The sequence below is a fragment of the Salvelinus fontinalis genome, chromosome 11 (assembly GCF_029448725.1).
Source record: "Salvelinus fontinalis isolate EN_2023a chromosome 11, ASM2944872v1, whole genome shotgun sequence".
Lineage (NCBI taxonomy): Eukaryota > Metazoa > Chordata > Actinopteri > Salmoniformes > Salmonidae > Salvelinus > Salvelinus fontinalis.
Window position 1 is genome coordinate 24,291,644 of NC_074675.1, and position 16,878 is coordinate 24,308,521.

At 42.3% G+C, this 16,878-nt stretch overlaps 2 protein-coding genes across 4 annotated transcripts in view; one reads left to right on the forward strand and one right to left on the reverse strand.

Annotated features, from left to right (window-relative positions):
* The first annotated feature begins 4,261 nt into the window (after window positions 1-4,261).
* Window positions 4,262-6,482, forward strand: LOC129865344 (short transmembrane mitochondrial protein 1-like). The gene is made up of 3 exons (XM_055938054.1): window positions 4,262-4,479; window positions 4,700-4,753; window positions 5,910-6,482. The coding sequence occupies exons 1-3, from the start codon at window positions 4,465-4,467 to the stop codon at window positions 5,982-5,984; spliced, it is 144 nt and encodes a 47-aa protein (XP_055794029.1). The 5' UTR covers window positions 4,262-4,464; the 3' UTR covers window positions 5,985-6,482.
* A 2,261-nt stretch (window positions 6,483-8,743) lies between these two features.
* Window positions 8,744-16,878, reverse strand: part of LOC129865341 (striatin-interacting protein 1 homolog) — a 41,984-nt gene continuing 33,849 nt past the window's right edge. For all 3 annotated transcript variants that reach the window (XM_055938048.1, XM_055938047.1, XM_055938049.1), the window contains exons 11-21: window positions 16,696-16,761; window positions 16,493-16,556; window positions 15,952-16,023; window positions 15,461-15,535; window positions 15,187-15,284; window positions 14,849-14,975; window positions 13,386-13,486; window positions 13,050-13,116; window positions 12,751-12,855; window positions 12,352-12,556; window positions 8,744-11,872 (exon numbers count right to left, since the gene is read on the reverse strand). In XM_055938048.1, the coding sequence (XP_055794023.1) occupies window positions 11,619-11,872; window positions 12,352-12,556; window positions 12,751-12,855; window positions 13,050-13,116; window positions 13,386-13,486; window positions 14,849-14,975; window positions 15,187-15,284; window positions 15,461-15,535; window positions 15,952-16,023; window positions 16,493-16,556; window positions 16,696-16,761 (1,234 nt within the window). In that variant the 3' untranslated portion in view covers window positions 8,744-11,618. The remainder of the gene's footprint in view (window positions 11,873-12,351; window positions 12,557-12,750; window positions 12,856-13,049; window positions 13,117-13,385; window positions 13,487-14,848; window positions 14,976-15,186; window positions 15,285-15,460; window positions 15,536-15,951; window positions 16,024-16,492; window positions 16,557-16,695; window positions 16,762-16,878) is intronic.

The window sequence follows — 16,878 nt, forward strand, 5'->3', positions numbered from 1 at the left end:
ACCTGTCAAGTGGATGAATTATCTTGGGAAAGGAGAAATGCTAGCTAACATGGATAAAAACAAATTTGTCCACAATTTGAGAGAAATAAGCTTTTTGTGCGTATGGAACATTTTGGGGATCTTTTATTTTAGCTCATGAAACATAAGACCAACACTTTCCATGTTGAGTTTTATATTCTTGTTTGCAACACAAAGACAAAGGCTTGTTACTGTCTCACCACTCCCATATTAAAATGCCATGGCATTCCATATGTTGCATTATGACCGGGATTGGGGAGTAACGGATTACATATAAACAGTTTAACAGCAAAAATATTGTAATCAGATTATATACTTTTTACAAAAAATATTTTGACACTTCTCTGTTTGTCTGAATGACATTCAAATCAGCATTGAAAAAAGGCGCACATTTAAATGTGTTCCTCCTGAGCGAGTCTGACCACAAGTCAGAGACCACTATGATGACACACAAAATGGGTTTGATGGATCGCGGGAATAGGTTTTTTGTAGGCTACAGCCCAAGCTATGTCTTCCAATGGTATGCTGTCGACATCCAAAGATTATCCAATTTGAATTAACACTTGGAGGTAAGGATGACAGCAGTGGTGTAGTCTACGGCGATACGGATATCACTTATTGATATCTACATAGCGCATTGATGTGAATCACACTGTTGCATAGGCTGGGATCGGCACTCCGCAATCCGATTGCGATTGTTGTGGATGGCTGTTCACAAATCTAAATGTGTATTTGAAACCAATAATGATTTGAATTAAAGACGTTTTAAGGTACCTATTAATCATTGTTTTTGAAACCAGTGGACAGCCAGTGAAAAACGTGCTCTTTCAAAAACTGCGCAGTGCCGATCCCAGCCTATGGAATAAAAGTGAGGCTTTTATTGCTCAATGTAATTCATGCTGATAAAACAATTTAATCCATGGGCCTAATGGACACATGTTCAAACTCTCACACGTTTGATAGACTTAAAGGGTCAATCTGTCGTTGCTACATCCATTTTTGGATTTATATATCCATTGATTCTTGAAAAATATAATTTATAAATGCATCATGAGTTTAGTTCAACTGTCACACTCCATGAGAACCCAAAATATAAGCTTGTTTTTCTCCAGTGTTTGTAAACATTGTAAATGTAAACAAACACTGTATAGCCTCTTAACATGGTTAAAATATTTTTGATATCATGGATGGTCAGTCCTTGTATCCATAGCTCTGTATATTAATCTGAGAGTGGTTACATTTCTCCAGGCCCATCCCTCAGCTTTCTACCAAAACGGAGGTCGGGCGTCCGTTTTGTTATTGTTTCATCTGTGGATTATCAAGATTTCAAAGTGTCGCCAACAAAAAGTGTAACAATAGGCCTATAGCAAATGCAGCATATGGCATTCATTTTTCACATGTAAATAGCACTTTTCAGTAGTGCTCAAAGCATGCCATTCCATGACTGCTGTATTTTATTTTTCAACTCGAATCAATGAGCCCAATCAGTCCTCCATGAAAACAAAATCATAAACAACAGAGTAGGGCTGGCTAATAAATCCTTAGTTTAGCGGTTATGCTCAGGTAAAACAATTTGGTTAATCTATACTTTCATATTTCCAAGTCCTATTCTTGAAGATCAAGGGATATAACATTTCATGAATTGACTGGAATTGTAAGATTGGTTTTTAAATGTAAAGATATAATTTAATCGCGATGGGTTAAACTAAGCCTACATAAGCAACCCATAAAGTCAAATTTAACATTGATTTATCTTGCAATAGATGTGGTTCAATTAGTAAAATAAATTTGTCTTCTGATGCCTCTTAAGGGGACAGGTAATTAGTAACTAACGGATTACATTTAGAAAGGAATCTACCCAACCCTGATTAGGTCACCGCTGGTGATTTACATAAAGTTGGGAAATGCTGAACTTCTTCACCGCCTCCCACGCCACGTTCGCACCGTCCAACGGTCGGTTTAATGTTATGTTTCTGAAGATGAAATATTACTAGTAGCTATGCTTTTATAGTAGGTCAAGGATTCAGAATATGTAGAGGGCCGTTTCAGACCTCCCCAGGGCTGCACTACAGGTGGAGATGGGGGATATGCCATTGCAGATTAGGAGACAGCAGCTGGCAATGAATTATTGGGTCAACCTAGAGGGACATGTGGTGTCTTTACAGGCATGCTGGGAACATGAGCGAACACGAGCGTTGGGTGGGTCGGTAATACCCAGGTGAAGTAGATTAGACTGTATGGAAGGGAGTTTAGTCTAACGGTAGCTATTCCTGTAAATCCACCATGGCTACTCCCATCTCCAGTAGTTGATCTAGAAGTAGGAGAGACTACAGAATGATTTGTTTAAGCGACATCTGGATACTGTGTATCAGGATTTTGTTGCCATTTACAGAGATGGTTCAAAAGATCCAAGGACCTGGGTCAGCATTTGTAGTGCAGGAATGTGGGGTGGTAGTCAGGAAACGTGTTTATTTGCTCTGATTAATGTGTAGTGTTGATGAGTCTCCGGTCCTTTTAGATCACGTAGCAGACAATACCTGCTTTATGAGGTACTACAAACCCATGGCAGGATTAGACAAATGGGTATACAGATAACATTTACTTGGGTCCCAGCACACGTGGAGGGGAATGAGGCAGTTGATGTACTCAAATCAAATTTTATTGGTCACATACACATGGTTAGCAAATGTTAATGCAAGTGTAGTGAAAGGCTTGTGCTTCTAGTTCTGACCGTGCAGTAATATCTAACAAGTAATCTAACAATTTCACAACAACTACCTTATACACACAAGTGTAAAGGAATATATAAGAATATGTACATATAAATATATGGATGGCCGAACGGCATAGGCAAGATGGTATAGAGTACAGTATATACATATGAGATGAGTAATGTAGGGTATGTAAACATTATATAAAGTGGCATTGTTTAAAGTGACTAGTGATACATTTATTACATCCACTTTTTTATTATTAAAGTGTCTAGAGATTTGAGTCAGTATATTGGCAGCAGCCACTCAATGTTAGTGATGGCTGTTTAACAGTCTGATGGCCTTGAGATAGAAGCTGTTTTTCAGTCTCTCGGTCCCAGCTTTGATGCACCTGTACTGACCTCGCATTCTGGATGATAGCGGGGTGAATAGGCAGTGGCTTGGGTGGTTGTTGTCCTTGATGATCTTTTTGGCCATCCTGTGACATCGGGTGGTGTAGATGTCCTGGAGGGCAGGTAGTTTGCCCCCGGTGATGCGTTGTGCAGACCTCATTACCCTCTGGAGAGCCTTACAGTTGTGGGCGGAGCAGTTGTCGTACCAGGCGGTGATACATCCCGACTGGATGCTCTCGATTGTGCATCTGTAAAAGTTTGTTTCTGGTGACAAGCCAAATTTCTTCAGCCTCCTGAGGTTAAAGAGGTGCTGTTGCGCCTTCTTCACCACGCTGTCTGTGTGGGTAGACCATTTCAGTTTTTCCGTGATGTGTACACCGAGGAACTTAACTTTCCACCTTCTCCACTACTGTCCTGTTGATGTGGACAGGGGGGTGCTCCCTCTGCTGTTTCCTGAAGTCCACAATCATCTCCTTTGTTTTGTTGACGTTGAGTGTAAGATTATTTTCCTGACACCACAGTATTGGCTGAACAAGCACTTAATAGTGGGGATGTTGTAGTTTCACTGAGCAAGGCAGAGGCAAAAAGCCTGATACGGACAGTGATGGTGCAGAGATGGCAGGAGCAGTGGAATAAAGATACTTGGGCAGGCATTTATTTCAAATACAGTGGAAAGTCAGGGAGGACGGCAGGAAGGGACAGAAATCTTTTTTACAAGATTACTGGGACACAGCCGGTTGAATAAGACCTTAAATGTGATAGGAAAGCATTTCGGTACACCCGCGATAACATCTGCTAAATATGCCTATGTGACCAATAAAATTCGATATGATTTGAAAGCTTCCAACAGGAAAGTGTGATTATTGCCAGGAAACGGAGACCATGGAGCATGTATTGCTACAGTGTGGGCAGTATCAAAGGGAAAGCGGGAGGCTGAGATCTAGTATGAGGGAGAAGGGGATACAGGAAATTAGTTTTAAAAGTATATTGAGTAGAACGTCATTAGATGTAGTCTTTTTTTAAGAGCAACGGAGCTGGCAGGTAGGATTTAGTTTCTCCCGGTGGCTAATCGGGTGCGGTCTCCAGTACAGTAGGTGGAGGTAATGCACCATAACGATGGATGCCAACCGCCAATAAACCCCACCGAATAAGAATTATTTTGACCACACAGCATCCGCGTAGATGACAGAAACCTTGTAGACGGGTCGTGGCCAATAAATGCTTTTTGAAGGCGACATGACATGCGCATTATACACTGTTGATGACATTGTTAGCTGGTTCGACCGAACTTTGAAACTGCCAACTGGATTGCTAAAATATTGTCACCTTCGTTAGACACGACAATGCTACAGTTCCTGGTGAGTTGATATCGAAATGAAAACGATATATTGCTAACTTTCTGCGTCTCTTTGTGTGTATTGCTGGGCTACTGTAGCTAGCTTGCAACTTAGCTAGCTTTCGTAACTATGTTGTGTGCTAGCTATCATAACTATGCATTGTCAATGCTGCTGACCTAGCTAGTAAAAACAACAGCATGTATTCCGTCTTGAATAACAATTTGTATTTCTAATCTTGCAGGCTGGGTTTACTTTGGGAAACGTTGTTGGGATGTACCTCGCTCAAAACTACGAGGTACTACTAAGAGGAGCAACTAGCGCCGCGGACTAAACTCCACTAACGTTACCAACCGAATGAAGCAGAGACAAGACTTTGTGGAGTCTAACTACATCGACAAGGTCAATACTTAAAAAATAAATATATAGATATATATTATGAAACGCCTATCTTGTACCTATGTAGTTGCGTGCCTTTCTTTTGCTGAAATCCATATTTTTTTCAATAAACGTTAATCAAATACAATCACCAACTGTTTCCTTGTTGACGTTCAATTGTCGACATGCGCATTTGCACTGTGTTGGCATCTTAGAGCAACAGCAATGAGCAAAAAGTCTGTAGTCGTAGTTTAACTTCGATTGAAAAAGTATGGATTTCAGCAAAATAAAGGCATGCAACAACAGAGGACAAACAGGTAAAAGGTAGGTGTTTAATAATTATTTTTTAAGTATTGACCTTGGGCAAATCGAAGTAGTCAGAGCTCGATTCCACGAAGCCTGGTCTCAGCTTCACTCCATTGGCGGAGTCATCAGGAATTTCCTTCACCGTGGAGTTTGGTCCACTAGGGAACAATCCACTATAGATGTCAGTCAGTGTCAATGGTTCTCTGTATTTGCATAAAACACAATAGGCCTGGGGCCTCCCGGGTGGCGCAGTGGTCTAAGGCAGTGCTTGCTCTCAGAGACTCTGGGTTCGAGCCCAGGCTCTGTCGCAGCCGGCCGCGACCGGGAGGTCCATGGGGCGACGCACAATTGGCCTAGCGTCTTCCGGGTTTGGGAGGGTTTGTCCGGTAGGGATATCCTTGTCTCATTGCGCACTAGCGACTCCTGTGGCGGGCCGGGCTCAGTGCTCGCTGACCAGGTCGCTAGGTGTAAGGTGTTTCCTCCGACACATTGGTGGCTTCCGGGTTGGATGCGCACTGGGTTGGATGCGCACTGTGTTAAGAAGCAGTGTGGTTGGGTTGTGTTTTGGAGGACGCATGGCTCTCGACCTTCGTCTTTGGAGTTGTAGACCTTCGTCTTTGGAGTTGTAGCGATGAGACAAGACAGTAACTACTAACAATTGGATACCACGAAATTGGGGAGAAAAAATGGGGGGGGGAACACAATAGGCCTATGTTATTGAACTTTTTATTTTTGGCACTCTTCTCTGATTACTCCACCTCTCTTTTAAGGTCCCCAACATATCAAAAAAGATAGAAGCCTTCAAGAAGGATGTGGCGGCAAAGAAGAAACCTCCAGCAGATTAAAGATGGTTTCCTTCGAACCATGTTGATCAGAGGCAGATTGAAGAGATGGGGACTATTGGAACAACAAAATGCACACCGCAAAGGACATATCTTTTTTCATCTAAGGTTACACGGGCAGAGGAATAAATTGTAAAAATGATTCTCTAATCAGGGTTTTTACAGTGCCTGGACTGGTACAGTGTTATTTTTTTTTTGTATTCTTAAAGTGCTTAGCTACATTTTTAAGATAATATTATGAGGGTTCTATTTATGAGTGGATATGCGAAGATGATTCATTGCTGTGGGATCTAATAAACTTCAGAAACCCTGGCCTTATTCTTGCAAGCAGCTGGGCAGGGCAGGCCTTTAGGTGGGGCACTGGCAATTGCATTTATATCAAGTCTAAACATGGCATTTTTACAATATACGCTTGTCCTTTTTGCCAACTAAACTATGCAGTTACTGCTTTTGAGTGATGTTATCTAGAATTAAAGTGGGAGACCTATTCTATGGATTCTATTTCTGTGGGTGTTGTGGTATTGAGAATGAGTCACTCATGTAAATTGCATTGTTTGGTGTCTATTCTAAGCTAAATGCTGTTCTCTAACAGTGTAGGCCTTATTCAGATGTGCCTAAATCTGTTCAGCCTGCATTAATACATTTGCTGATGTTGGTTCTGTGTCAAATTGAAAGGTGTTGCATCATATAAGATAGGTCCCTTGCTTGACAACACTAACTCAATACTTCATCACCATCCAGTAAAATTGATTTATTTTGTAGGGCCTTTTCTTTTTCATCCCTTTTTTCTCCCAAATTTGGTAGTTACCGTCTTGTCCCATCGATGCAACTCCCGTACGGACTCAGGAGAGGCGAAGGTCGAGAGCCGTGCGTCCTCTGAAACACAACCCAAACAAGCCGCACTGCTTCTTGACACAACGCCCGCTTAACCCAGAAGCATCAATGTGTTGTAGGAAGCACCGTACACTCAGTGTCCGTGTCAGCGTGCTTAGCGGCCTGCTACAGGAGTCGCTAGTACGCGATAGGACAGTAACATCCCTGCCGGCCAAACCCGGACGACGCTGGGCCAATTATGCGCCGACCAATGGGTCTCCCGGTCACAAACTAGGCTCTCTAGTGGCACAGCTAGCAGGGCCTTAGATCTCTGCGCCACACGCGAGGCCCTATTTTGTAGGGCAGTTATTCTAACTTGCCATGTTTATGCTTGACCTCCATTATCCAGAGAAGCATTCTTCATCCGCGTCACAGCTATGTTTTTCTTGAGAGCATCTAGGTATGGTATGCCAGCAGAGGTCAACATAATTCCATGTTTTCGTTCCCCTCTTCTCTGTAAATAACAACCAATCCACCAGAGGTCACCAAAGTGATATTTTGAATTTGAATTGAAAAGATCAACTAAAATCTACATTATAATTGGGACTCTATTCAATCTGTTAAGCTGAAGTGTTACAGATTCTGCAATGTAAAGGTACTTTTCTATTTAGCCAAAATAAGCAGTGTTTAGCATGAATGCAGTCTGCTAAATCGGGAACAGTGGAGACTTGCTTTGGGCTCATACTGGCTGGAATGGTGTTAATCCATTCCATTTCGGGCCATTGCCTCCACTGATCGGGCACATTGCCTTTACATTTATATCACGCTGTAAAGTTGGATTTTCGCCATGCAGATTCAATAGACCCCGTACTAAACTATAATGTTTGTTTTGGTCTTTGCAAAGTTTATGGTACAATCACTTTTTGTTTTCTTGCTCTTCATTCCTCCTATTTTCTTTTTTGTTGACTCAGGCCATCCAAAGCCTCGGATCTCCAGACAGCCAACTGCATTGTGTGAAATGTAGTAAACATTCTGCATGGCTGCTGGACTGAGAATGTCCACTTCTGACTTGGTGTCTTTGGCACTGACTGATCTCTTCTTGGATGACCTTCTACTATCCTTTTTGGCAGGCCTGCCACTATGTGACCTTGACTTTCTGGATTCTGTTGATTTTTCTTGCTTGTGTAGGCTGTGGACAAACCATTTGATAATCACTATAGATAACATGGGAAGTTCATGTGAAGCAGTATGTTTTAGTAATGTAGGCTACTTGCTTTACACTGTACCCTTGACCAGTGATCAATGTATGCAACAACTGCATCAAAGTTACTGCACCATTGTGTGGACATTCCTCTCCTATATGATTTGTGAGATTGTTCATTCTCTGAAAATGTGTCAAAGAAACCTGGAAACATCAGGGACATCACACAAATAGGTTACTTTTACTTTTCAAGTAAAGGATGCATGCCCACATCCCAAACCCTACCAAGTTGCATTTTTGTGAACAAGTGAAAGCTATTTTTATGTCAAATAGAAATAATTACGCTTAGCAACCTTTTGGTGTAAAAGTCTGGCAGAGATGACATCCCATGTGTTTGTATCCTGTTCTAGACACTAGGGTTGTTCTTGGTGTTTGAATAGGCAGCCACTTTTACAAGGTTGTCTGACCTCTGTGCTGCTGGGCATGACGTTAGTTGTATCACATGTCTTTTGAAAAAAAAAACACCATTCCTTATTCACAATCAATAAATAGACCTATACCAAAGGGGGGAACTATTTTGCTTACCTTTTTAACTTTGGGGTTAAAAAAACACTTTCAGACAAGAAAACATCACGTATTCTCGCACTACCTGATCTCCACGGACAACACTATCCTGAACAGGTTGTAAAAAGGGCTGGAGTCTAGAGTGTAAACTTCATAAACATTATCCATAATAAATGTATACATATTCAAACCAGTGATCTCTTTATTTAGAAAATACAGAATATATTGGGACAGAATTATCTTACAAGTTTCAACTTCCGATATGTCTTTCAACAGAATAATGCCTCTGTACAGGACAGTGATACCCCTGAACAAAATCAATTATTATTGCACTCTCCTATAATTTTGACAAAAACACAAATAGAAATATCCAAACACTGCAAAACACATCTAGGAACACTTCCTCCAACTGTGCCAGAACTCAAACATACATGTACTGTAGAGTATTTCCAGTGATTGTACAATTTCAGGTAGAAAAGGAGATTGCGTTGTTTTGAATGAGGTGCTCTGAGTAAGGCATTCATTCATAATCAAAACTGGCACTCATTACTTTGTCACATGAGGTTAAGGTTTCTGGAAAAAAGTGTAAAGAGATTATCAACATTGTGCTAGGTTACTGTTTGTGCCAATTCAAGTGTAGACTACTTTTCAATGCTTCGGTTGTTATTACCATGTTATTGCAAGTCCAACAGTTGCATTCATACTGTATAGGTAGTGAGGAGGAAGCCATAGTTGTACAACCTGAACTTTAGAATTATTGACATACTGAAAACCTGAGAACCTCAAGATAAGCAGTTGTTTTTTAAATCTTTTGCATTCAAGAAAACCCAGAAGTAAAGGTCAAATGACTTTCTCTTCGCCTGTGTGGGACAAACTTGACATGTCTTTTGAGACATACTCCAGACTGTGCTGACTCAATAGACAATAATGTAGGTGCATTTACCGAAACACCCTACATATACCAAATGGTGAGTGAGAGTACATTTTGAATTTGTGTTCTAAAAACAGAATTTGAACAAGTCACATTTTGAAATATTGTATCAAATTTCAGAATACACTTTTAAATATGAAAGCTGAAACTGCAGCCCTGCAGACTTAGTTTCCACAAAGAAGCACAATTCAGTTACACAATCATTGTTCAATACAAAGATAATACAACCAAGGACATCTCAACCGACTACACAAATTCTCCAGAGAGAGACACTAAAGACTACACTAGATAGTATTAAAAAGTGACCGTGATCATGTCTTATGTGCTTGTGTCATCAGAGAATGTTCCCGTAACCTTGAGAGAAAGTTACAGAACACTCACCGGAGAATACGTACTGGTCTTGACAGCCCAAGGTAGTTCTACTTTACAGTGAAAGAAATTGACTAGACAACAGATCTCATAAAAATCAACCCCATTGTGTGACAACGACTGTATTCAGCGAGGGAGATCATAGCCTCACAAGGACACTTGTAGCCCTTCAGTCGTTGTGCTGTTATTCAAGATGGGCTGCTCTGTTGAAGTTGGGAGGTGGACTGAGGGCTAAACCAAGACAGCCATGACACATTTGGGAGGACAGAGAGTGAAGCACACAGGACTCCTCAGAGTTCCAGAGGGAGTCAGGGACACTGCCATCGATTTACCCAGAGACAGCCTCCCCACGTTGGGCCGATGAACCCCCTCAAGCCTCCCAAATCCCTGGTCAAACCCTTCAGTTTAGCCTCAAAAAGTGTGCCTGTGTCCTTATCCTTTGTTTTCTCTCTATCTGGCCTAAGGCGTCACAGACCTTTATAAACAGAAATGAACTACCACATACTACTAACAGCAGGGTTCCCCCACTTGCTGGCCGTGGGCCGAATTTGGACAACCCCCAAGTTCTTTTTTTTCTTCTCATTGTTAGACATGAAAAACTCTAAAAACACCAGGAAATCAGCTCCAAGTGATTTTAATTTTGGAAATCTGTTTGCCAAGTATTCCCACACATAATAGAGAGATGTGATCGTATACAAATGTCAGCAAGTTTATCATCTTTGTAAAATACTAAATCAGTTTTTTTTTATGTCAACAAATTATTTGTAATTATGTTTTGGCACCCTGACCATCCGCTGAAGAAGAAAGAAAATCATCCCGCAGCTGAATCTGGTTGATGATCAATGATTTACAGAAATATCTGTTTGTGATTACACAAATTAAAATACTATTTATCTAGAAAAGGGGAAATGTTGTTAAATTCTCCCAAAAACGTGATTTCCCTGTGCTTTATATATATTTCCACACCGAGGTTGGAATAATACTGTGAAATTGTGAAAATTATGATAATGCCCTTTAAATGTAACAGCTGTTTCTTCCTGTTTTGGTAGGATGGAGTTTGTCTGCCTGGTGACATCCACAGGTGGGGTAAATTAGTTCAAAACCTGTCTACCAATCACACTAATCTCCCCCTCCCTACTCAGACCAACTCCAGACAGTCCTGGCAAAATTCTTGCTTGAGAAATTGCTATTTGCTATTTTAATTGAAAACAATCACGGTAAGGTACTTAATCGTTAGCCTGTTAATACACAGTACTTTCTTTACAAATAGGCATTTTTGTCTAGAAATATCAACCACAATATCATCTGCAGCTATGAGATTTACATACTGAAACATAATGTCTGTGATCATAAATAAATACACATGTAAAACATTACAACATAAACTAAACATAGTGCCAGTACTTCAAATGTACATCTTCATTAAACAAGAGGACATGCCATGGATATAAAATTAATTATTCCACAAAGCACAGAAGCGAACCAAATTGAGTGAGAAAAAAATGTACTGGTGGTTTGGACATAGTGGTTGGATTGGTTGTCGTGACTGACAGAATAGTGACAGTATTCCACATAGTTGTACTGTAAGAGCCTGCTCCTGCCAAGTTGCCATGACATCATTATTACTGTCTATATCGTTACTGTACAATTTCTGCACGGATACAGGCGATTACAAAGAGATGTTCTATTTCTGCCACATATTTACATGAAGATCACAGTAGTCGTAGGCTTGTGTCCCTGGTATGCGTGTCCTCCCCCCTCACCGGGCCTGTTGTAGTAGGCCTTCCCATTGGATAGGCTGTGAAAACACCTCTCTCTCCAGCCACATTTCATAGCTGTAGTGGAAGTCCTCCGGCAGCTCAACACGCTGGCCCAGAACACTTTGCAGGCAGTTGTCCACCGGGGCGAACTCGCCGTTCTGGTTCTTGTCGTAGCGACGGCTGTTGAACTTCTCAATGCTCTCCCTCAGGGCGCACTCCTCCGCCTGGAAGTCCCACGGCCGCGCATCGATATCTGGAGGACAAAAGAACAATTAACAGCAGAGTTTTATTCGCAGGTCTATTAACTTGATGAACAGCACCAATCAATCAATACAGAGAAAAGAGTCAAGTCTGAGATTGCAATTCACAGCAGAGGGACTTGAGGGACCAAGGGATCTCTCTCAGTCTATCTGGTCCATTGAGAATAGAACCTGAGACATGTGATGACAGACAGTCGTCTCTTTTTCTCTGAGGGCCTCTCACCCCTAACTGGCTCCTGGTTTGGTTACTATGGCAGCAGATACCGGCCTAGATACCGGCTATCTTACAGTAGTTGGGTGATTGGACTTCAGTTACGGAGATCCTAATCAAAGGCATATTGTATGTACCTACATCATTACATTCACATTCATCATCACATTCTGATTCGTTGCATAGCTTTCACATCTCCTACACACCAGTGAATTAAGAGTTGACTTCAGGTATGCGTTCAAAAGTTTAATTGCGTCTTACCGTTGCCATAGGCCCAGTCGTCATTGAGCCTGTGTCGTACTTTCTGGTAGATGGCTGACATGGTCTTCATGTTGCTCTTCCTCCACTGGCGGCCCAGGTACTTGGTCTGGATCTTGAGCAGCTTGAGGACATACAGCTGCATCATGGCCTGTTTGACCTTCAGCGCCCTCTTCAGGATGGGAGCAGACTTGAAAACCACCAGCATCTGAGAGAGGAGGTGGAAGAGGACACAGTGGATCTCAAAAGTGTCCCGACACAAGTCTTTGAATTCCAAACTGTCCGCTAGCCTGTACCACCTAGGCACTCTTGTAGATCTGAAAGGATCTGATAGGTTCTACAAGTGGGCACTGAATAAGGGACATATGATCATAGAGAGAGGCAACACCTCGTCTCTCTCACCATGGTCCTGGAGTGTTTCCACTTAGTCAGCTTGTTGAGGATCCTCAGCAGGTTGATGCAGGAGAAGAGATTACGCCAGCAGAACTGATTACGGTCTCCAGCTTCCTACAAATCACAGGAAAAGAAAGGGTTAGGAGAATTGAAATGCACACAAAGAACACATTTATAACGGCCTACTATTTAGGACGGGTAGCCGGACACGGCCAATGTCTAATCGCAGCCAACAGATAAACCCATAGCCAGGTCTTTAACATTTGAACAGTCTGATGTAAACACATGGGTTTGTGATCTGGACTCACCAAGCTCTCAGCCGTGAGCTCAGGCATCTCGTGGACCACACAGTGAGGGAAGTCCAGCACACATATACTACAATGAGAGCCAACAAAGAATCACACACGAGATTATTACAGCCCATCTTTCTGTCAACAGTGGTGTTACACCTGTCACTGAGGTGAGAGACACATTTACCATCCACACCTGAACCCCCTGTGTTTTGGCACCTCCAACCCTGTGTCTTCTATGAGCAGGAAACAAATACCTGGCAGACGGAAGCCATGCCTTTATGTGGGTGCAGATGTACCTCTGGCACTGTGGCAGAAACTAAGTGGTTGTCAGATGTAGTCAGCGAGTCCTACCTGTTTTTGGCACTGATGTAAGACAGGATGTTCTGGTTGAAGAACTTGAGGATGAGGGGGATGCAGTTAGCGAACACCAGGTGTTGAGAGACAATCTCAAACTGAGGAGAGAGAGAGAGAGAGAGAGAAAACAAGGTCACTGCAAAGTCACCATAGAGGACCAGATAAAGCACTATGTCATGATAGCCCTTTAATTCCTAATAAGGAAAAATGCATAGCTATTAAATAATAAAAGATAAATCCTCCAACCCCCCCAGTCTTTCTATCTTTTATGAGCAGCCTGCGGAGTTCAGGAATAGACCGATTTCTCCTCTTTTATACATTCTATGGACTCGTTTACCATCATCAAAAGAATGTTCAAGACCACATTTTATTAGCACAGCTACTATTATTGCTGTATGCATATGAATTAAAAGCATTCTATCGCCCGATTTCTGGGGTGTAAAAGACACTCTGAAATGACAACCCCTCTACATTCTCACGACGGCGGTTCCAATAAGAGGATTTAGCCAATCTGCTTTCCTTAGAGTTACTCAGCTCTGTGCCATGGCTGTCTAAGAGCCAGCAGAAAAGGAGCCATAGGCAGACTCAAACCCTTTCACTCAGCTGCGTTCTGCAGTTGCATTAATACGTCTTTGTAACAAGCTTCATTTTGACAGTTGGTAGTGGGAAATAAGAGTGAAAGTAATCATCTTTGGGCAGTAGATGGCACTACTATAATTTTACATCCAGCTATGTTTCATCTATCATCCTTTTAAAAATGGGGAACTAGCTCCTTTTTCATTTAGGATTTGACAGAATAGTCCTGACCTGCTGCAAGGTATGGGATGCAGCCAGGTATAAGCACACTATTCTCAAAAGAGCAGATGCTCCATTTCTCTGTGAAGAGGATTCACTACCTATCACTAGTGGTGGCGTGCCAAACAGTAAAAATTGAACCAATCCCTTTTTTAAGGAGCATGATTTTGTGTGCTGAAGAGAGACACACTCGCTCATCCCAGGGAGAAGCAGTAGCAGGAGGACGATAAATGAAGCTAATCCCCCCAGAAATCGGAATTATAATCCTTTACAAGAGCAGATTTTGGAGGGAGCTCAGCTTTGCATTTTGGAAGATGGATGGTGCTGCTATGTGCCCATTTCTTGTCTGATGGTATTTCTCCTCTCTCTATTCTGCCTCCCTCTATCCATCGCCTTCTCTTTGTGCGGGGAGACGTATGAACCTTTGACTGTGTGCCTATCATTCCAGTGCAGGATCTGTCTACAGGCTGCCAGGAGCCAAAGGGGTGGGGGCAGGGAGAGGAGATAGAGAGAAAGAGAGAGAAATGTGGTGGTGAATGTGGAGGGCTGGGAGAAGAGAGAGAGTGGAGGCTGACCTGGTGTGTGAGGGTGGAAAGGTGGGAAGCAGATAAAGAAAGACAGAGGTAGAGAGAAAGAAAGGCAGATAGTGGTCATAGGTAGCTTACTTGGTAAATGTGATTGAGTTTCAGGTGCTTGAGCAGCAGGAGCAGAAGTGCAGAGATGGCCTTGACAATGATCTCCTTGTGTCTGTTCACGTCAATACCCAGCTTCATGCTCTGGAGGACCGTGATCCTGCCAACAAAGAAACAAAACAAAACACAACACACACACACCACACACACACACACCTTTTATGTGATTCATAGCAACAACTTCCCTTGACATGATAAATCTTTTTTCATTGACTTCATTTCTGAACAAACTAAATTAATTTCCAACTTAAGCCTGAACAGAAAAGATGACTATGAGGGAACAAGGAGAGGCACAAGGTTATTACACTCACGGCATCTCCTCTGGCAGCACATCAGCCAGTATATTGATGGAGTCCGTCTTGGTTTTGGAGGTAGGTGCTGCAGCCAGCAGCAGCTTCAGAAGGGCAATCTGATAAATACAATGTGGGTTTTAGCTTTCAACCTCTCAGCTCTGAAACATGACAGGTCTAGACAGCAAATACTGAGTAGAAATCTACAGTGCAGGCATGATTTTCAAGATGCAAAGGAAGATGATGCCATGTGAAGTGTCTTGTTGGAGCAGAATATAATGGCAGATGTCCTCACCACATACTGAGACAGGTTAGGAAGCATTCCCAGATACAGGATCTCTGTGGGCGTCTCATCCACATCCTCTTCCCCCTGACCAACACAACACCACACAATATGAGTTACACATATAGTCATCTTGTTTCCACTCACAAAGCCCTGTTCCAACACTTAGAAAATGAAGGATCATATTTTTATTTGACCAGGTTAGTCTCATTGGGATTAAAAAAATCTATTTTTCAAGAGAGACCTGGCCAAAATAGAAACAAAACGTTTCGTTGCAAAGACACATTTACAGCATAAAAAAAACAACAAAGCACTACAGTTTAAAAATATAAATGTAGACATTGAGCAGACATGATGCTTTGGGGAGGTGTGGTGCAACTAGGAGTCAAAACATTGACAGCCCCCCAACTTCATTGTCCAGTTTTGTTTTAGCCTAGCGTTAAACTCATTCAAAGAGAGGAGTTCCTGTAATTTCAAAGTAAACAGTAAGAGGCATCACTGACCAGGGTCATGGGGCACTGTTGAAGCTCCTCTTCCCTCTTGATCTGCATCTCAGCAATAGAGACATATTTGTGCTGGAGGGAAATGATGAGTTAGCCTATACGCCACCACAACACGATATAAAGCACTATGAGAATCAGTGCAAAGCACTTCATTACCACAATCCATTCTATTCCACTTCACACTTTTTCAATGAGACATCACCATGGCGATATACTATAGTATTTCTGACTATCACTTGTCAGGCAGCGCACGATGTGTAAACAGAAGAGGCTTTTAACAGACGTTAATTAGACTTCACAGATTGACACACAAGAAGGGCATTCCTCGGTGTAAAGGTGTTTCACAGTCAGTTCAAACGCACAATTGATTTCTAAGTGGGACGTCAATGTCCAGGGATATTGACTAGCTGGTCAAATACGCTGGCGATGAAGTGTTGAATTCTAACACTCGAACCTGGTGGAGAGAGAGGGATGGAGGGATTGAGAGGAGAGGTGGAGAGGATAGAGGAGAAATGATAAGACTGATTTCTCTCCTTCTTACCTGTTTAAGAGTCTTCACACTCTCGTGTATGGGTCTAGGGAGACCGACTAGTGTCTCTGTGTCACTAGAAAACAAACATAGCACCACTCAGCGCAGCAACAGAGAGAGAACATTCCCTGGCACTGCACTAACTATGACCACACGTGGCAGTGTGCTACACGGAGCGAGCCTTTCAGATAGAACACGGTGATATTGACACTCACTTTCCCAGAGTGAAGCCGATGAACTTGTTCCTGCTGGTCTCCAAGAAGTATTCGATGTCTTTCTCTCTGTCGAGACAGACAGACAGACAAGCTGGTCAGGCATCTCAAATCACCTGAAGCCTGCTGCCCCTCACTAACCCCCAGTCTGAGGTCCACCTTCTCACTGATCACACTACTAGACCT